This window comes from Phaseolus vulgaris, chromosome 1 (assembly GCF_051622355.1).
Source record: "Phaseolus vulgaris cultivar YP4 chromosome 1, ASM5162235v1, whole genome shotgun sequence".
In the NCBI taxonomy this organism is placed as follows: Eukaryota; Viridiplantae; Streptophyta; class Magnoliopsida; order Fabales; family Fabaceae; genus Phaseolus; species Phaseolus vulgaris.
Window position 1 is genome coordinate 34,845,431 of NC_143498.1, and position 23,039 is coordinate 34,868,469.

General features: G+C 34.3%; 1 protein-coding gene across 1 annotated transcript; it reads right to left on the reverse strand.

Annotated features, from left to right (window-relative positions):
• Positions 1-15,394: 15,394 nt before the first annotated feature.
• Positions 15,395-18,970, reverse strand: LOC137813924 (binding partner of ACD11 1). Its single transcript, XM_068616410.2, has 8 exons — positions 18,701-18,970; positions 18,487-18,590; positions 17,895-17,970; positions 17,300-17,371; positions 17,155-17,220; positions 16,446-16,786; positions 16,083-16,206; positions 15,395-15,757 (listed from the first exon to the last, which is right to left on the reverse strand). Exons 1-8 carry the CDS (start codon positions 18,713-18,715, stop codon positions 15,734-15,736), a joined length of 822 nt encoding a protein of 273 aa, XP_068472511.1. The 5' UTR covers positions 18,716-18,970; the 3' UTR covers positions 15,395-15,733.
• Positions 18,971-23,039: the final 4,069 nt, after the last annotated feature.

Sequence of the window (23,039 nt, forward strand, 5' to 3'; positions counted from 1 at the left end):
ACATATCCTCATACATCTTCTCTAATCCTCCCAAATCCACCCTCTCCCCTCCCCACAAATTCACTCCTCAATCCAAACATAGCATAAGAGACTTTTTATCTGCCCTACACAAAAGAAAAATGTCATCCGCATATAAATATGAGAGGGAGTGAAAAAACCTTGTGGACTAGCCATATGTAATATCTTCTTATCATTCACAAGCTTTGAGAGACCTCTACTAAGAACTTCCTCTGCAAGATAGAAAATAGAGGAGACAAATGATCACCTTGTCTAACACCTCTACTACAAGGAAAAAAAATCACCAAACTGGTATTTATTCTTATAGAAAACATAGTTGAACGGAGAATAGTACTAATCCAACCGACAAACGAGGGGTGAAAACCAAAGCGTGACAAAACTAATAGTAAAAACCTCCAACTCAGAGTGTCAAAGGCTTTGTGAATATCAACTTTGTAAGCCACATTAGCTCCGTGAACCTTTTTAGAAAGCAAGTTAATAGCTTCAGAAGCAATACCTATACAATCCTAAATTTGTCTGCCCTGCACAAACCCATACTGATTAGGAGAAATAATTCTGGTAGCCACAAGAGCAAGCCGATCGGCCAAAATCTTGGAAATAATCTTAAATTTAAATTTGGCAACAACAATTGGCATGTAATCTTTAATGGATTTAGCACCTTGAATCTTAGAAATAAGAGATACCACACTACTGTTCATTCTAGGAAGAACCCAGTTTTGTTTAAAAAATTGTTGGACAACATTGCAAGCATCTGTCCCAATAATTTCCCAACAAGAATGATAGAAAACACCACCAAAACCATCAGGACCAGGAGCACTATTATCATTAAGGTTAAAAATAACATTTTTGATTTCCAAAAAATCAGGACATTAATCAACATCATATTCTCCTCAAAGGAAACCAACTCAGGAATATAACTACCAATAAAATCTTCCATATTGCCTGTATCCTGATCTTGGGAAATGGACTCAGCATAAAGAGTTTTATAAAAGTCCAAAATATGTTCCTCAATGAGTTTAGGATCCCCAATAACAACAGATGATGAACATTCAAACCAAGTTCAGAATGATGATGTTGGCACAGAGCAGAACAAAATCACAAGAGGAGATTGATACTTATCATGCACAATGAACAAAAAACTGGTTTTATCTTTTTGTTTAACTTTACTTTCATTTTAATTTAGTAAGTTGACTTTAGCAGTTTAGTTTAATATTTCTTACTTTAGCTTTTGTTGATGGCAAGCTTAAGTTAGTATAGTGGTTGATGTTTGCATATTTTGTGAAGTGAAATCTTGTATATATATAGATGATGGTATAATTGTTTTTTGGAAAAAGAAATCAAACCATAGTTCTAAATTAGAACAACCAAATGGATTGATCAGGGACTTAATTTGAAAAAAGAATTTGTGGTTGGAACCATCACTCAAATTGAGAAAGGATAGTAATGTGTAAAAGTTGGAACAATGTAAACAGTTGAAAGCAATGACTGAGAACAAATGAGGAATTGAAATTAGCCAACCAAGTGAGAGTGTGAAACCTTTAAACAGTTTGAGAGACTTTCACTAGTGAAGAGTTAATTGAGGTTGCCTAATTTTCTAGTCAATTTACATCACAAAATCAAATATTGAGATGATTGAGGCATGTTTAATAAAGTTGGAGGTGAGAAAACTTAAAGCCAAACATCTAACTTTTGCAATATATGATGAAATGTGCAGAAAAATAACCCTTTTTTTAGCCAAATTTGTTTTATTGCACCCTAGCTTCTGATATACATATATTGTCCTACCTTGTGGTATGCTAACAAAAGGAGAGCATAGGTGCAATTCAAATTTCTATAATTAAAAGAATTGGGTTTGGTGTGGCTGTTGGGATTTTGAGAATGAAAAAAAAAGAGAAAAAAAAAGGGAATGACAAAATTATCCAAATTCTCATTCTCTTTTCTAAAAAAAAGAAAAAAAAAAGAAAAGGGGATTACAAGAATATAAAAAGAAGCAATGTGAATGAATTTTATGGAAGGGATAATGGATAGCACAATTAGAAAGTGAATTGCAAATATGCTAATCTTTTGTTAAGTGTGCATTTTGTTATCCTGGAAAAACCAAATTTTCTTTGTAACCCAACCTCATTACAACCTGAAAAAGACCTCAAGTTCTATGTTTGTGAAAGTGTTTGTAATCAACTGGAAATGAAGGGCAACCTTAAATTAACTTGGAATTCAGTGAAAAAAAAAAGAGGGAAAACACTCACCAGTGAGAAATGAAGAGAGAAATTCCTTAGTTTGATTCTTAGTGAAGAGTAACAATTGTTTACCTTGGAAATTGAATACATTCTTATCCTGTCTTGGTTTGAATTGATAGGAAACACCATAACTTTTTGTTGAATTATCTTGTGCTCTTTCCATGAAGTTGTTCTGATATTAAACTATAGATTTGATTTCTAAGGATTTTGGGGAAGAATGAACTCATTTTTTGGGATTCAATTACTTTGCTTGAGGACAAGCAAGATTCTAGGTTGGGGGGAATTTGATAAGTGTCAATGTGTAGTTTTTATGATTGAGAAAATTGAACACTTTGGAACTTAATTGTTGCTTAATGTAAGAAAATTATCCTAATCTAAGAATTATTGAATCTGATTATATATTTTTTGAACCAAGAAACAAATGAAGAAATTTAATCTCAATTTTTGTGTAAATTGCAGATGAATATGAAACATTGAAAGAGCGTATTCAAGCTAGCATTGAAAGAAAAAAAAGAGTAAAAACTTAATTGGATCACAAGAAGATTTAGCTCAAGCTAGAGGATTTAGCTCAAGCTAAAACTGTCCAGAGTTGATTAAAGGTGCAGTACAATTCTAGCCCATACTAGAATTGCTAGCTCAAGCTAAAACTGTCCAGAGTTGATTAAAGGTGCAGTACTGATTTAGCTCAGGCTAGAATCGCTAGCTCAAGCTAAAAAGGCACCGAAAGATCTAGCTTAAGCTAAAACGGACTAGCTTGAGCTAAAGTTGATTATATAAATTTTGAAACATAACTCAAAACCAGCGGTGGGAAACAGATTGGGTTTTTATAGAGAGAGACTAGTGAGAGAAAGAGAAGAAACCTCTGTTCTTAGGAGAAGAACTTGCTCAGATAAGCCCTTCTTATGCAATCCAGATCAAGAATGAAGATTGGAGGAGCTGTCATGAGTGGCTAAGTTCTTTCTAACTTGGGATTGAATGTAATTTACCTTGATCAAATGTATTCTTGGTGATATATATATATATATATATATATATAATTCTCTTTTCTACTTGTTCTTGGTATTTTCGTTTTATGCTTATTGCTTGATTCTGTCTGATCAATAGAGTCTTGATTTTGATCCTTAAATTTAACTGGAAAGTACCTTTAAGGATTTGAAATAAACGAAAATACTTGATAACTTGTAATGTTAGGAATAGATTCCAGGTTATTGATTGCATTATAATTTTGTTCCTAAAGCTGGATGATTTGTTAAATATCTGAGGAATCAGTGTTTGAGAAATTATCTTATGAATTTCATCTGTGAGGAATCAAGATGAATGACTTTAAATTAAGCATCAAGAATAAGTAGTTTTGAGTAAAAGGCATACAAGAAAGCTCATTAGAATTAATTCAATCAAGGAATTCATTACAAGAAACCTGATTAGGAGTCACCCCTTTTATAGTCATCTACTGAGAACACAACATTAAAATCTCCCATAATACACCAAGGCCCTATGAAGGAACTAAGCTCCCTCCACAAAAATTGTCTAGCCACGTATGTGTTGGCACCATAAACACCTGCAAAGCTAAAACATTTATCATGCAAATTGCAAGTTACAGAAATAAACTATTCATTTACCAAGAAATTTCGGACCAGATTAGGAACCGACAAACACCAAAGCTTAGCAACTTTATTAACAATAGGACATGTAGCCACCAAATGCATATTAACAGATTTGAAAAGGACTTCAAAAGCATTAGTGTACGACACCATATGTTTAGCAAGAAAAACCAAAAGGGTTTTATGTAGTTTAAGTAAACTAATCAACATCTCCACAGTTTTGTGGTTTCCCAGTCCTCTAACATTCCAAAAAAATGAAGAGATCTTCATTGCGACGTTGTGGAGAGAACTGTCTTAGCAGTTTTTTTGGATTTACCAGTCCCCTTAGGTGGTCTCCCTGGTTTTCTTTTAGTGCTAATTATTTCCTCCCCAATATCATTGGCATCCTCCTCCATCTCATTAGGATGAACCCAAAATTTTGAAACAACATTTGTAGTTTCCAAACCATCAAGAGAGGAAAAGTGATTTTGCAAGACCAACGATAGTGCTTTAACATCCCCAAGAGGCTTAGCCTTCCGAGGGGAGGTATGAGGTGATGAAGGTGGTACAATTACAATAGCAGAGACCTCCAAATGATGACCATCAATTAGATTTGTAGTTGGTATGTTAGAACCTGCAGGTGATTTATCCCTCCAAGAAGAGGTAGGAACAACCACAGGAGCAGAGACCTCCACATGATGATCATCAATAGAAGTTGTAACAATATAAGGATCACCTCCCACATTCGTAGATTCCAAACCCTCGAGAGAGGAAAAATGATTTTGCAGGACCAACGATGGGGGTGGTACAATCATAATTGTAGAGATCTCCACGTGATGACCATCAGTTGGAGTATTGATTGGTGTTGTAGAATCTGCAGGTGATTTAGCCCTCCGAGGAGAGGTGGGATGCAACGAAGATGGTACCGCTACAAGAGCCCGAACCTCCACATGATGATCCTCAATAGGCGCATGAGACTCTGAGCCCTTCGCTTGAATAATAGTAGGTAGCATCCCTTGATCTGGGAAATCTGAAGTGTGAGGGGACAACTCCTTCCTGGATTCATGATCCGAGGCATCCTCAAGAGGAGACATATCAGCAAAATAATCTTCCACTCCGCCTGGTTTATCAGAAGCAATGTGGCCCAAGGGGGACCCTGCATTAGCCCCGCCTGGAACATCAATGTTCAATGTGAAACTTTCTTCCGATACTCTTTCCGTTGTTTAGGAGCCGCGGTCCTCTCCAAATTCCGTTCATCAAAAATTTTCTTCTTAGAAGGTTTATGTTGAGGCCCAGAAACACTACCCTGAGCATGAACCACCCAACACTTAGCAAGCTCATCCCCTATCATCTTACAATGAGAGCAAAAAGGAGGAAGCCATTCATATTTCATACCAGCTACAAAAGTATAGTTTGGACGTTCAACCTAGATGTGATCGGGAAGAATGGAAAACATATCAATATCCACCAGGACTCTAGCAAACATACCCCTATTCTTTCTCATAGTACTCTCATCCAAAGACAAAGGAGTACCAAGACCTCTGATGATGGAAAAAATCGCCCTTGGTCTCCAATACTCCAAAGGCAATTTGTAGATTTGAATCCAGGTCTGAGTTTTGGTACTCTTCATAGTAGATGGAACAAATTCTATTGTCCAGGCAAACAATCTCAAGAAACCCGGAGATAACTTTAAGGAACCCATTCTGAGGGCCCATCGCATGTCTTCTAAAGAAGCGAACTCAAACCCATAAAAACCCTTTCCAAAAGGGATTTCTTTCCACAGTCCAAGAGCCTTCCACATCGGTTGCAACTTTTTAGTTAAATCCAGGTGTGTGTGAGGTTTATCTCCCTTAGAAAGAATAACTTGACCATGTAGATGGGTCTTGCAATCCTTAAGTTCAGCCAAATAATCTGCCTCATCGATCCGGACCATAATCATGTCTCCCTTAATATAAGGAGTAGGTAACTCGAACAAAGGAATAGTTCCCAAAGCAAAAGTTTTCCTTTGGCCAGGCTTAGCATACACATTCTTCCCAAAAGATACGTCACAATTCCATGGGATAAGGAAGCCTTAGAACCCTCCACCATTTCCAACAACTAACAAGTTACCACCATGAACCGCATCGTGCACACACCGCACCACCGTCGCACACCAACCACACCAGAACGTCGCGCACTCCAGACCACCACTGCGTTACCGCCTTCGCCCAAGCTGTCATACGTCCATCGCGCTCGGAACACCACTGTGTGAGCCGCCGTTGTCATAGACCACCCCGAGCAGTCCCGCACAACGCCGCCTCCACCCAGCACGACCAGCGTCGCCGCCACCAGCGCAAACAGCGTCGCACCACTAGCAGCGCCGCCGCCCCTAACGCAAAAGATGCGACCTGTTGTGTCGCCGCGAGTCTGGGCCACCACGAAGCTCCACGGAACGTGTCTCTAGGCCACCGCGAAGCAGATTTGGGTCTTCTATTGGCACCGTCACAAAGCTCCACAGAACGCAACTCTGTGTCGCCGCGACTGGGATTGCACCGCCGCGAAACCCAGGCTTCTTTTTAACCTTCGACCTTTTTTTTAGCTCCACGGACTCGTCCTTTTACTTCAACTATCTCTTGATTTCATGTATTAATTCAATTTTTTTAAAATTATTTATGACTAATCTTTATTATTATCGTCTTCATCACCACTGTTATTATAATCATATAATCATATGGTGCTTGCAATAGTAGCAAATACAATGTTAAGAAATAGTTCTAGTCGTGGTGGTGGCAAAAAAAGTGGTTTTCATAATTGTGGTAATCAATTAGACATTAATGATAATGGTAGTCATGCTTTTTAAATTCAATGATGTAGTGTTGGAGATAACAATGTTAGTGACGACAACAATAATCATAGTGACATTGTGAAAACAGAAAAAACACAAGAAGGAGGTATTAAAATTGTGTTTTTGAGAACTTTTATGCACTTTCCATAGATATTGTTTGATAGGGAATACTTAGATAATAAATTTTTAAATTGATTAATTAGTTAATGGCAATTATATCTCGAAGATATTAAACTTAACGAATTAGTCTATATAAAACATTTTTGGTTATATGTCATATCACAGTGGTTCTCACTTTTCGTTAGTACAAATAACCATATATGCAAAGTAGAGAGATAGAGAAAAAGATCATACACACTATAATTTTTATAATGGTTTTGTTCTCGCCAACTAACCTGGGTCGGGTTCTGGTGGTGGATGTTCTCTCACTCTGTCTTTGTTGATTGTTTGTGACCTTGGAACCATTGAAGCTCCAACGGAGGATGCTCCACCTGTTAATTACACTCCGACGATCAATTCAATGAGAGCACTTATATATTAGAATGCAATGTATATAGCGTAGGATCAACTTACCTGGTGGTTAGGGTCTCATGGTCCTTTTATACTAGTAGTCAAGCATTGATAACTGCATAATTTATCCGTTAATATTCTCCCTTATATTTTGGGGTTATATCTTTGCAGAGTATCGTCTCTGCCTGTGTCTCTTTTCTTTCCACTCTTCCAAACAACTAATTGAATCAGATAAAATGTACCTTTGTTGTTTGGACTGTGTTAATTTTACCAAAAGTGAATGTTCTTTTGGAGATACTGGACCTTATCGTATTTGGGCCGATTTCTAGAGTTATGGTTTGATCAACATGTACTGCTTTGACTGATGGACCAGAGACCCAAATGTTTGGACTATGGGCATAGCATGCCATGATCGGGTCGTAGGTTGAACATGTCGAACAGTACACAATCCCCCAGCCTCAAGCCAAGAAGAACGAGGCGAAGAGGCTACAATGAGACGTAGAGGTGTCGTCAGTGACAAGACATTTTGCCAGAGGGTAGGTGTCGCACAAGTTTCGAAGCGTTTCTGGATGAAATGGCCATCTTAGAGGCGTACACGTGGCTTAACATCAACGATCCTTATTCCGTGACGTTTTTACTTCCCTTATACTTTCAAAGAGCATTCTTTTATCCCATTTTTACCTTCGCGCCTTGCTTAAAAGAAAAGTTGTGTCCTATGCGATAGTTCCTCGTCAGTTCCTCTGTCACGCTGGTTATCAGGTATGTGCAGTCCCCTCCTCGTACTATTTTTCCTGGGTTTACACTGTGTTTGAGATTTGTTTCTAGTGTTGCTTATATTTTTTAGGTTGGGATTGTTATTTGTTTCTGGGTTGAGATTGATGTTCTTTCTTTTTAAAGTTGTTCTATCTAGATTTTTGGTGTGTTTGTGTGCAAAAAAATTTCATAAATGGATTATGCATCCACCTATCCCTGGGCCAAAAGGGAATTGCTTAAGAAATCTCTGTTTAAAGATTAAAGAGTTGAGGGAGTCGGGGGTTTAAGTAAGAAAAACGAGAACATGCTTTCCTCGATCAACAAAATCGAGTTGGCTGAAAGCGCAAGGAAAATAAGGACGACCAAGGATAACTTAGTGTCGAAAGAGATTGCCCCGACTAGCGTCGTTCATGTTCAATCTGAACAGGATTAACGTACTGCTTCTGGGTTAGTTTTCAAGAGAAAGAGATCGGAAGTGTCGATTACTTCGGAACACTCGCACTCGGATGGTCAAGCTCCTACCCAGGATGCTCTGAAAATCCAAGAATGCGAAGTTGTTGGAAGCTCGAAAGGGAAGAGCCCGTGGCATCCAAGTTTGGATATCTCGGCCTATAATAAATCATTCTTCTTACTAGAAGATGATAATGCAAGGCTAAAGATTTGTGATGGAGACCGACTCCGCCGTGACGCTGAAAGTTTGCTCGGCCAAGCTACTACACTAGTGTGTTTGGCCAACATCAAGGTGGAAGTGCGGAAGAAAACTGAAGGTAAAAAAACTCAGCAGATTGTCGAACTTTAAAAAGATTATGAACGCTTTCGAGCCTAGACCGTAGAGATTGATCGCTTACACTCGGAGTTGGCTTGCAAGACAAAGGAAGGACTTGTTCTGACCAGAGAGAAAATCGTTTTAGCTGATATGGTTAATATTTTGGAGAATATACGAGACCGAGAAAAGGATATGGCTCGTAAAGAGGTTGATCTCTCAAAGATGATTGACACACTGAAAGATGATGTGACTCAGTCATATGTCGTCGGCTTCGAGGCCACCATGGAACAAGCAGCCATTGTTCACCCCTCGGTGGATTTTTCAGAGCTGAGCCCATGTAAAGCAATGGTTGATGGGAAGCTGATTGAGGAGTCTTAATTATTTTTACCAATCCCCAAATCTACGAACAATGTTTAACCCTTATATGTATATTTGACATTTCAATTTGGACAATGTTTAATGTCTAACTGTTTTTTATATTTTAAACTTATAACTTCCTTAGTTATGCCTTTTTATGTGCCGACGAATTTTCCTATTATTATACAAACGAATGCAACATTCTGAAAAAACTTAAGAAGTAATTTTGACAAGGTGAACACGTGTTAGGTTCTAAACATAACACGGTTAGGAAATTATAATTTACTGACCTGGTGTACCGATTGAATGCCCAAGCAGATATAAGACAATGGGGATGTTCTTTGGCATCGAGTTGGGTCGTCGTTGGGTTGCCCTTCTAGGGTCAGCCAAGTTGTTTGGTATCTTTGAGTTGATTCCTCTTTCGTTGTTAGTCAATTTGATATGCGGATAATGATGTTGCGTAGTTGGTTTGACCTTAGGGTTCTTTCACACCAATATGTGTAAACGATGTCATCAAGTTAGTTTGACTTTCAGGGTTCGACTAGAACGATGTGTAGAACATAATATTGCCGAGTTAGTTTGACCTTAGAGTTCGGTTAAACGATGTGTAGAGAATAACATTATCGGATTAGTCTTACCTTAGGGTTCGACTAAACGATATGTAGAAGATGATGTCACTAAGTTAGTTTGACTTTAGGGTTTGGCTAAACGATGTGTAGAGAATAACATTACCGAATTAGTCCGACCTTAGGGTTCAGCGAAACGATGTGTAGAGAATAATGTTATCGGATTAGTCTGACCTTAGGGTTCGACTAAATGATGTGTAGAGAATAACATTATCGAATTAGTCCAACCTTAGAGTTCAACTAAAACGATATGTAGAAGATGACGCCACCGAGTTAGTCTTGACCTTAGGGTTCGGCTAAACGATGTGTAGAAAATAAAGCTACCGAATTAGTCCAACCTTAGGGTTCGACTAAAAAGATATGCAGAAGACGACGTCACCGAGTTAGTCAAACCTTTGGGTTCAACCAAATTGGTTCGTTTGTAGAAGTCGTGATGGTCAAGTTGGTCCGATCTTAGGATTCGTCCAAGTCGGTCTGTTTGTAGGATCATTAACGACCGAGTTGGTCCGATCATAGGGTTCGACCAAGTCTTGTAGAAACATTGTCGACTAAGTTGGTCTGATCAAAGGATTCAACCAAGTTGGTCTGATCATGTCCTTGGGATTACTCCTCTATCGAGAATTTCAATATGATATGCTCTGTTGCCCATCACTTCTATGAACCTGTAAAGTATAAAAGTTTTGTGTTGTACTGCCTTTAAATGGAGAGTTGCGATAGGACATCGACATAATCATTTGTCATTCTCGACACTTGAGTTATGACAAATTTGTCAAAGTGTTTATCTTTGTTGTATGTATCTTTTTTTTAATCTTTTTTTTCATAGTTAAAATTGAATCATAAACTATGAATAATAATGCTTACTGGAATAATGATTATACACTGTGAACTAGTACCCAAGTAAGTTTCCAGGAAAGAGAGGTGGGTCACCAATGGACGCGCTTAAATACCAAGTCTTTTCTTGCCAGAACTTTCCTAGACATGTACTTTTACACTACTACGCTCTACATGCAGTACAAAAATAATTTCTCTCATGTGGGAGATCATGATAATGATGATGCTAATAATATCACAATAAATTTAAATGAATATTCATTTGCGTTATCTTTAGAATAACATGATAATATATTTAAATATATTTGTGATTTTTAGGATAATATGATAACAAATTTAAAATATCACAATAGGTTTAAATGATAATAATCATTTATGTTATCTTCATAATAATATGATAACAAATTTAAATATATCTGTTATTTTCATAATAATATGATAACAGATTTTAATAATAACAATCATACTTGTTATCTTCAGAATAATATGATAACAAATTTAAATATATATGTTATTTTCATAATAATATGATAACATATTTTAATAACAACAATTATATTTGTTATCTTTAGAATAATATCACAACATACTTAAATGATAATAATCATTTGTGTTATCTTCATAATAACATGATAACAAATTTAAATATATCTGTGATTTTCATAATAATATGATAAACAATTTAAATAATAATAATTATATTTGTTATCTTCATAATAATATCACAACAGATTTAAATGATAATAATCATTTATATTATCTTCAGAATAATATGATGACAAATTTAAATACATATGTGATTTTCAGAATAATATGATAACAAATTTAAAATATCACAACATATTTAAGTGGAAATGATAATTTATGTCACGGGTAGTTAGCGGGATCAGTTTCACCTACCTCACGGTGGGCGCCAAATGTTTTCGCCGACTAACTTGAGTTGGGTTCTAATGGTGGATGCTCTCTCACTCTTTCTTTGTTGCGATTTTTTGTGACCTTAGAACCCTTGAAGTAAATGAGATCACTTATATATTAGAATGCAGTGTATATAGCGTAGGATCAACTTACCCAGTGGCTAGGGTCTCATGGCCCTTTTATAGTAGTCGTCAAGCATTGATAACTACATATTTTATCTGTTAATATTCTCCCTTACATTTTGGGGTTATATCTTTGCAAAGTATCATTTTTGACTGGGTCTCTTTTCTTTCCCTTCTTTCAAATAACTAACTGAATCAGAGAAAATGTGCCTTTGGTGTTTGGACCGTGTTAATTTTACGAAAAGTGAATGTTCGTTTGGAGATACTGGGTCTTATCGTATTTGGGCCGATTTCTAGAGTTATGATTTTCTCAACATGTACCGCTCTGACTGATGGACCAGAGACCCAGATGTTTGGACTATGGGCATAGCATGCCCTGATCGGGTCGTAGGCTGAACATGTCGAATAGTACAAGTTCATTTTACCAAACAAACTACATTTAGTTCTCAATCAAATGATTGAGTTACACTAACCAAACTATTGATATGAAGTACAAGTTGAGTATTCTTTAGGCATATAACTATATCTAGTTAACCCCTTGATTATTCTTGACATAAGCCACTCCTAGCTTAACTAAGTATTCTTTAGATTCATAGTCACTCCTGACTAACCGTTTGAGTATTCTTGGCACAAGTCACTCCTAACTTAAGTGAATATTCTTTACTTAATAGGCACCCTTAGCTAAGATGCAGAAGTTGGATACAAAGTGATCAATTGATCACGTTGAAGCTTTCTAGAGAGGACTATCATCATCTAAAGACGTATGTAGAATTTGATCACTCTCTCAGTTAGCTTATTGAACTCCAATAGTGTTCTTTTGTGAAGCTTTAAATGGGCACAAAAAGTTTGAACAACGTTTCAGTACTATACAAGACCCGGTCTCTCTAAAATGCTTCTTTTCCTTGAGATATTTTATATAGACTTTGAAGAAGGTGATTGTTGTGAATCGGGTTTTTCCCATTGAATTGATTCTAGTTCTTTTGTGTGTTCTTCTTTTATTTATGAGTTTGCTTGATTGAAATGCATTAAATTCATTTTGTATATAACATTAAATGCAAGTATCCTTTCCAAAGTATGCTTAGTGCTTAAAAATTGGAAAGAAGAAGCAACTTTAGTTTAACTCTAAGAGATCTTTTGATGTTGACTTTAGCTTATGCTTTTACCGAATCTCCTTCGTAGATGAACATTCCATGCAATATAGAATAATCATATAGATATATATTTTCGTACAAGGTTAGCTTAGACTATGTGAATATCATCTAATGTTTTATGTACATTTTATCATATCTTATATGCGCCTTATTAAATTTAAGAAAAGACTCCACAATATTATATTGTTTGTCAAACGAAACAATTGCGTCTTACATTATCGGTTACTTTTACAAAGCTATCATCTTAAAGACAAAGCATGATTATGTTTTATATTTAACTATTTTTAGCACTTAATCAAAATTCTAGGATATGATACTTTTGTTTTAACGAATACAAATCAAGAATTGTTTTAACGAATACAAATCAAGAAAATAGCTAATTCTTTTATTAACGAATGAGTAAGATTTAGTCCACTAGTCCATTTTACCTTGTTTGTTTTGTATGGTGTGTCAATCCATTCCTTTTAAAATAAAATAAAAAATCAAATAATTGAGTTTATAATTGTTATAATATAATATTTTTAAGTTCTTTTGTATTCTTAAAAAGTCAAAAATATATGTTTATTATTGTACCGGTACTGGACGAGGCTAGGACCTGCCTGGCTGCCCGATACCCAGTCGGTCTGGCCGATAGATTTGGATGCTTGGCCGAGAGACCGGGTGGCCGAGACCTTTGGGGACTCGGCCGAGGGTCCGAGACCTTAGAAGACCGAGCTGGGACGGTCGAAGACCACATGGATTTGGCCGATGGCCGACCCTCACCACGAGAAGGTGGCCGATGGTCGAACCCCGTCACAATTAATTCCCAGACCAAGATCAATGAACCTAATCCACCATCAAGGATTAGGTAATGCAACCCTAAGCGGTATCCACCTCGATAAACGGGCCCAACAAGGTAGGCCCATTAGAATAATATAAATAGCACACATTCCAAGGAGTAAGGTATGTCATTTATTACTGTTCACCTACCTGAGAGCTGACCACCCGCTTTACTGACTTGAGCGTCGGAGTGCCTTCGCAGGTACCCCCACCATCCGGTGTTCACCCGACGACCGAGTCCCAAGTGCTGAAGGATAAGCAGGAGGACGAGGAGAATCCCAGTTCATCACCCAGTCACCTGCCCGACCGAAGGAAGGAGAAGAAGACTTCAATAGTTCTCTAGGTCCCATCTCCCTAGCAGGAACAATTATAGTTAGTTCATTTTATTTAAGTGAAAATTTCCAATTTAGTTATAAAAAAATATATTTAATTTAAATTTAAATGTAGGTAAAGTTATTGGACAAAATATCAATTTTCTTGCTTAGAAAATATAAGAAATGAAAGACAAATCTCTAAAAAAAACTTGATGGCCTTTAGGTTCTAATAGAAATTCATTTGATGAGGTTGATTCTTCTATTAGGATTAGTCAAATAGACAATAGGGTGGTTCTTATATAGGATCTTTTACTAACACATTAGTCAAATTGAAAACTCTGTGTCAATTGCTTAGGTAAGAATGGTTCTCTTTCCAAATAGCCATACACACTTAATCATGCTCAACTAAATTACACAACACAACTTTTTATATACTATTTTAGAATTTCTACAACAGGAATTCCTATGTAAAGAATGCACAGAACCAACACCAACCCAGAATAGAACCAACATTTAGACGGTAAGAAAAATGCACGAAATGAAAACAAAACGAGTTTAAACAAAATATAATTATTAAGAAAAACAGCAATGTTAAAATTTTCTCCAATTCTGGCCTGGTGCTGAATACTAAACCCTAAACCTCCTTTAATCATGATTCCTCAGTGTATAACGGAAAGAATGAAGACATTATTGCGTGGATTTTTAAGGATGTCCATGAATGGAATAAAAGGAATTTGCACTGCAATAGGTAATGATTATTCATTAAATGAACCAACTCTGCCAAATGAAGCATTTTATTTGGAACTTCTGAACCAGACAAAGTGAGCAAATAAGAACCATCTTTTAGATATTAGACAAATTGAAGAGCTACAAAAAGTAGAACTGGATCAGGAAACCTATTTTCATTTGACCAAGGGTTGGTGACAAGCTTAAACAGAAGAATTGATATGCTCAAAGGAAGAAAGCTACAGGACAAAAATTCAAAGATCTATTTTACCACTAAAAAAACTCATTAAGTAATTAATCTTGCTCAGTAATATGCAGTCAATCTAAGTCCCAAGCACAAGAAATTTGTTTTAACAGAATGAGAACACTTTTTAGCATCCAAATGCGACTACCGTGTGTAAAGAAGCATTTTATAATTCTTATTAGAGATAATGGCAGAGAAAGACTTTGACAAGAGATAAAAACGAGGACATAGCTAGCACGTGAAACAACATTTGATGACTGTACAAATTCAAAAACAAATCTAAGAGTTTTAAAAAACTATTATTAAAAAGATTTGTCTGTATGTTGAGGACCCTTTCATTAGCCGACAAGTACGGCATCATATTGGTCAAAAGTGGAGTGCATCAATGATTCAATGTCCATTATTACGCCTGCGTTGATCCTAATCATTGTTATTATCAGAGCATGGTCTTCACCATGCTTGTTATTTTTCATCCATGTTAAGATTTTACATTTTGGAACACACAAATTTAGAACAACTGAGCTAATACAACATAGTGATAATTCTTTACAATTTTCATCAATTGCATCAGCAAAGCAATGGAATTGTGTAGTCTGCAGCATGATGATAATTTCCCACGTAAATCTTTGAACCAGGTGTCAAGTTATACATGCAAAACTATTTTTTTAACATAGGAAACACAGTTGCATCACGCAACTATAATTTCCTTTTCACAAAAAGAAAGAGAAAGCCAAAATTAACAATGCTAAATTACATATAAGCAACAACCAGAACACCAGAGTGAGAAAAGAATACAAAAAATAGGATTGAAAATGAATCACCGCACTTGCCACTTGCATCTAACTGTTGAAGGACAGAAAGAAAGCAGTAAATGCTCAAATAGTTTAAAAGCCATGTTCTGAAAGACCCTCTGAAGTGACTTCAATACCAGAATTCTGGTCTATGCAGCAGCCACTGATGGTTCCTGCATAAATGAAAACACAAAAAATATATTATCTTCTACTTATTATTCATTTTCCTTAACAAATGAAAAATTACAGGTTTAAAATTTGACAAAGGTTAGTTCCAGTTCTTTAAGCGTTTTTGGTATGGTTCTCCAGTTACGAAGTTTCACCTCGATAATCTATATAAAAAATTATAATAAATGATTAACTTAGATTATCAAGATATAACTAGAATGATGTTTGGAAAACAATATCACAAATACTTAAAGAACTATGTCCCAGTTCAGTGCTTAAAATTTCTTTTATCTTTATTACTAACATTGCAAGAGGATATCAAAATCAAACCTTTGATGCCAAGTTTGAAACAGCCAAATTAAATTTTTCTCTAGTTTTAGAACTTGCAACATGTCCAGCCTTTGCCACCTTGCTAAAAGCACCATTTAACCATGCTGTTCCAGCAGTCACATATCTGCATCAGACGAGGAAAACCCATTAACAAGTATACCTTATTATCATCATCCAAATAACACTCAAGGAACATCATGCATATTTCATTTCTCTCCAACCTGTAGTTAATCCATGTAGGAACTAAAGAAATTTCTAAATTTCATTATGTATTTCCTGGCTGGATCTCACCACAAACTCATCATAATTTCATGGAGAAATTCAAGAGTGGTAATGGAGATCATGCATCATATGCAACAATACCTGCTTGTTTTGACAGCCGATCCAGTATCATTCAGCTTCCTCTCCGCTGCAATTATTGCTGCCATTGTTTTATCTGAAACATGAAGCCTCTGATCCACAGATTTGACTTTCTGATTCACTGCAGCAATGCCTACTGTCCATTTCTCAGTCAGTCCAACTCTCTTGTCAAAAGAAATGACCTTTGCAGATGCATTGGCAGTCAATTGATGTTTTTCGTCAAATGCTTTAGCTTTGTTCACGGCGTCCTGTCTTATTGCTGAACCTTTTGCCAGCATACTTGTAACTGCATCTTGTGCTTTAGTAAGGTAGATTCTTCTATTGTTGGGGCTGGCTTTCCCATCCTGAAAGAGATATTAGCAGACCATGAACTCAATCAGAGAGAAACGTTAACAGAAATTTAACGGAATGAACCGCTGAAGATTACAAGGAAAAGATGCAAGATTGACACAATGCAAGAAGCCTCAAAATTTGGATGCAATTGATGTAACTTGCTGCAAGCAAAATATCATGACAGGGACTTTCTTTACTAGTTTAAGGATGCAATGTCCAGTAATCTGGTATATTCAAAGCACACTCCAATGAACTAACAAAGCCCTGGGTATAATATAAATAATTTCAACGAACTTTTAGTCTACTCCACATGCCAATGAAGAACAACCCATGGGGAGAAAAAGATCATGCAAAATCTTAATCTGGTTTCTGGTTTTACCTCAATATCTGTAGAGACATTTTCAGAAGGAGCAACATTTATAGCATTTTCCACCACCATTACTTCCTGCATAAATTGCTTCTGATAAGCACTAAATTTTATGTCAATAAGTGCATGTATGATATTATAGTTCTTGGAATTTTACCTGCATCTCACGATTTGGTACATAGTTCTCAGCTGGAGTTATCCTCACAACTTGGTCTACTATTGTTGCTCCCTGAGAAAAAGACAACAAAAAGTTTACTCGCACAAGCCAAAAACTGCAAAGGCATATATAAGATTTATATCTTCCCAAAACTTAATATCAAGACCAAATTGTTATGATGCAATATGAAAACAGGCCAGAGAGGGAAAGGAATCGACTCAATTAATACAGATATTCAAATAGACATTGCTAAGGAAATACAGACCTTTCTAATGTTAAAAATGGTTAAGCTCTGTCATTCGTAACTTTAATGTTCAACATATCTGTGTTTCAAATTAAAATGACATGATGCTAACAGATACTAAAAGTTTAAAATATAACACAACAACTTTCATATGCTTGCAATCTTCATAAGCTATATAATGGCATGTTATTCTAAAGGATTTTACTTTAAGGTTTCCTTGTAGAGTCACTCTCCTTCCATCTGTTAGCAAACACATTCAGTACACAATACCTAGTATCTACCATGATTACAAATCCAACTCGATAAACTGCCACAGCTCCAACAAAATCATAAAAGGAAAAGTGGCATTACCGATAACAACAATGCAATTTCAAGTGCTTTGGGATCTTTAAATGTCACATATGCAGTCTTTGATTTCCCATCTTCACTGCAACAGACAACACAAGAAGCAATCATAATACAGATTTGACTTCTTTCAGCTGGCTTGGAAAAATAAAAATAAAAATTCGTAATTTCAATAACTGAATTCAACGCACGGATTGTTTGAATTTTGAATACACAAGAAGAGTTCAAATCCTAAAGTAGAAGACTTTGAGTTTATCTTCAATTACGTTGCTTAGACTAAGATAAAGTAAAAAAAAAACAGGAGATTAATGCACTGCGACAGCACAGTTTACCCCACCAGCTTAACTTATTAAAAAGTTAAGCCCTTAACTGAACTGTCTTTCTTTGTTTCATTTTCCTTTAATTAATACAACTTTTTTCACTAAAACCAAAAGTAAGACCACCCCATGATTTCTTCTCTGAATTTTCCAACCCTTTCGCCCCCTTTTTTTTCCTTTCTGAGCACCCTTCAATCAGAGCTGGGAGGATTAGAACTAGCAGAAACCCAATTCAAGAAGCAAAAAAGAGGCAAACAAATATTGGTACAAAAACTACCCACCTCAGGATCTCAACATGCTCAATTTCTCCAGAAAAGGAGAAGAACTCGTGAATCTCTCTCTCACCAGCTAGATCTGAAAGCTGCTTAACTTGAACAGTCCTGGTCTGCAATAATCAACACCCACAAACAGAAAATTATATAATGCTCAAATTCCAACAAAAAAAGGGTGAAAAGACAGGATTTTGAATTCAAAGAATAGGTGAGAGCTTGTTACCTCAGTTGCCTGCATTGCGATTTACACAGCGGAAGCTGTTTCTGTTCAGAGAGCAGAGTTGTGGAAGAGCGAGAGAAAAGGGTGGCGCGTGTTAAGTTCTTGGGAGTGGTTTTGTGCCACCGAAAGAGAAATAGAGTTGTATTGAAGAAGAACACAGAGAGAAAGAGAAAGAAATAACAGAGAATGTGTGATGTTTTAGAATGTAATCATGTCCCAGCTACCTCGTAAAGACCAGAAAGAACAATGCAGTGATTCTCACGTAAATTCCACAATTGTCCCTTTAAACTTTTGCCCATTAACTTTTTTTTATTATTAAAACAAAACTTAATTTCTATGTAATTTCCCATTATTTTTAAAATAAACTATTACTATGCAGACCCATAAATTTACAGTGCATAATAATTTATAATTAAACGATGAAAAAATTATATTATAAGTGCATAAACTATTTATTTTCAAAATTTTGGAATAAAGTCATGTGGAGATTCTTCTAATAAAAAACTATAGGTTGGCTTATGTGTTAACCTTTCCTTTGTAACACGGGAACACGAAATTCAATGTTAAAAAAAGCAATAAGCCATTTAAATTGGGTAAATTTTAAGTAATTCATAAAGGCTTTATTAGGTTTAAGTTATTTTGTGGTTAATATAGTTTTGTCAAGTTCTTAAAAGAAATAGTAAATACTATTAAATGTAATGGGCTTTTTGAAATAATTATATTTATGAAATTTAAATTAAAAATATTACTATAATCTATAATATTCCTTGTATGAACTAATTCGAAGTTACATTTCAAATTAAATTAAGGAGATTATATTAAAATAATTTCTAATTCATTTCATACGTTATATGGAAAATTATAAATTTAAACATAAGTCTTATTTATTATAATGTATTAAGATAATATAAAAAATTTGAAATTCACAACCTTAAATCTTAAGTAAAAATTTAGAATTGTAAATAAAACTCTAAATTATAAGAATAAAAACACTTTTTTACAAAATAATTTTTTCCTAAGAATTTATTCAAAAAATTATTAGAATATGGTTTTATAAGAATTTTGTATTGTAAATTTTTTTTACATGAATTTTATAGCAATGATGTAATAAAGTGAGATTAGAAAATAAATAAATTAAAACCTCTGTCTCATAACCTTTTAATGGAGACTCTAACAAATTAATAAAGTAATTTTGGTAAAAAAAAGTATGGGTATTATATTTTGTTAAAATATAGCATGTTTGATTGGGTTTGATTGAATTTATTATGAAGAGAGAATTTTCAACAAACAATAAATAGGAGAAGGAATCTAGTTCACAAGTGGCTGCTTATACACCAAATAACCAATACCATTAAATCATTGATATATTAAGATAGAATGACACCATCAATGTCCTTATGTAGAGTCGTGTGAATTGGAACTAGTCATACATAATACACATGAAAATTATGTTTAATAACAATTTTTAATATTTGTTAAGTCAAAATTTACAATAATCATGTTGGTATAGATTAATATGAGATAACTTAATTAGTATAGTGATTAGGTATTAAATATTCAGAAATTGTTCATATAGTAGCAAATTTGTATTTAATATCTTAAATATATGTGAAAATTTGCTAAATCAACAAAGATTATATTATTGTGAATGATATTAATTTCTAATTAATAAATTTGGAAAGGATTATATAAGACTGTATTTAATAAAACAATTGTAGAAATATTAAATAGACTTAAATATAGTTTTAGTTTATTAAATTAACAAGTTTTATTTTTAGTTTCTATGAAGAGAACTTGTTTTTCCTTTCATAAAATTTGAAATATCTATTTATAATTTTTATAAAGTATGTAAATTTTTGTTTTGGTTCCTATGAAATATTTTTTTTCTTTCATTTTCATCTCTTCGAATTTTCAAAATTACTAATATTCATTTTAAAAAATACATAACATTTATTTTATAAATTTTAAAATATTTTATGATGTTAAATATTGGCATTCTATCACAACATCACCACTAATATGTGTCACTTAGAATGATTGTTTGACCTTTTCTTCAATATTAACTAATATCATTTAATATTAACAACCAAAAAAAAAAAATTTAATTTTACAAGGACTAAAATAAAGAAAAAAATTTATAAGGATCACTATCAAAACTCATTAATTTGATTTTATGATAGCTAAAACATATTTAAATTTATTAAATGTAGGTAGATTTATATAGTTAAGATTTTATTTTCTCTTTTTAAAGAAGAAAAAGATAAAGCATTTGTGTGGTTACAGAGGCTTTGGGAATTCTGAACTTCTAGATTTGGAAGAAAGTCCTTATGCAAATACAAATAATACAAGCCAACTAGTCTTTTCTTTAGAGGTCACTTATCTCCAACTACTCTTTTTAACAAACCAATTATAGAATAAAATTTCTTTTGGAGGAAATTACGTTTTCTTTAGATATTCATATTTCTTTCCTATTTTAAAATATGTACATTTTTTTCTTTGAAATGGAAAGATGAATGTATTACATTAGAATTCGTTGTAATATAAATAATTTTTCTATGATATATTATATTAAATAATAATTTAGTTTTAAAAATAAGTTTAAACATTTTAAGAAAATTATTAAATAAAAATTATTCTTAAAAATAAAAGTAATTAATTATTATTAATTAAATTAAATATTATTTTATAAATTAAAATTATTAGTATTTAAAATTATGTTTCTTATTAATAAAAACTTATAAATTAATTTTAAATTGTTATTTAATTAGTTATCAAATTTTAATTCATATGTTTGAGCTTCCAAACTTGAATCTGTACATTTTGCTATGTTACTAGAAAAATAAGAGAGAGATCTGCGGGTCACAAATTCATGTATGCGAATTCATTCTATTTCAGGAAATTATTAGTATTTTTATTAATTAATGAGTTAGGTTTTATTTGTAGTGTCCCCACCATTTTATATTTTTTTCTTTTTTTTTATTTTTCTTTCAATTTTTCTTCCATAACTTATCTATTTCAAAATTTGATCACGCCATGATGTAACTGAGGAGTCAGGGTACATTTCTACTCAATCAGATTTTTAAACAAAATTCTTAAATTTTGGAGTGGTTCACTAGTGTAAAATGTAAAAACAACTACTCTTCATTACAAATAGTCGCATTCTTAAATCATTTTTAACCCTAACTCTAAAGTGCGTCACTTACGTTTTTCATACTTTCTTCCTCTTCTTTCCTGCTCTTCATTTTAACATCTTCTTCATTTTCTTTGCCCCCTTCTGTGTGCCACTGTAAGTTCATCTTGTTTGTCTCTTCTTATGCATTAATTGTTCGTTTCTCTTACTTTGTTTTTTTGTTGTTGCATTGCTCGAAGTACTATTGCATTGCCTTCACGTTTCTTGGGTGTGTTTTCTTTGCTCCGTCATTGCTGCCGCCAATCCTGTGTCACTATTCACCAACGTTGCCTTCACGCACAAGGTTAGTGGTGTTTTAAATTTTTTTGAATTTTTTTTAATGTTATGAATATATTTATTTTTTTGAATTTTTTTTAATGTTATGAATATATTTATTTTTTTATTTATTATAATTTGTATTTTTTAAAATTTATATTATTTAGTATTTATTATAATTTGTATTTATTATTAATTTATATTATGTCAGTTGTTAAAGTTCTTCCTGTTGGTCTTCTTAATGATTAGAATATGTGTAAATAAATTGGGCTCACTTAAGGAGTCCAAATAGTAGAATAAGCTAGAGTAGGTCCATATAGCATAAATAGGAGGTGTAGTTATCAAATTAGGCCTATGAGAAGTTCTTTAGGGAAGGAAGCTAAACCTACCTTCTAGAATGTGAGTAATGGTGCGACATTGACCAAAGTCAATACCCTAACCGCACCATATGTGTCCTTTTCCCATCATACCCTCCTTCTTGTTCTTCAAGGCTCCTCCACTTATAAATAGGAGGCCTCCCCCTTTGTATTTGACAAGTTGAAATTAATAGAAGAATAGTTACTCTCCACAAATATTGTGTGACCTTGAGTGAGTGCTATCTCCTCTCCCTTGGTCTTATCTTGATGAGAATGAAGCTCTCAGGTGGCGGTCTTCCACTCATCTTGATGGTTACCACCCATCAAATGGCGTGAACATTACTCTCATTTTCCATAAGTTTCCTTCTTCCATTCTCCTTCATTTTCGCCTTCCATTTTATGTCCATTGTCTTTGTTTCCTTCATTGTATTGTTTTCAGTTTTGTCTTTATCAATTAAGTTTTGCATCCATTCTCACCATATCTTGTCTTTTGATCTTTGCCTTTGTGAAATGAACCTTCACATCTACTTAACCACTTGGT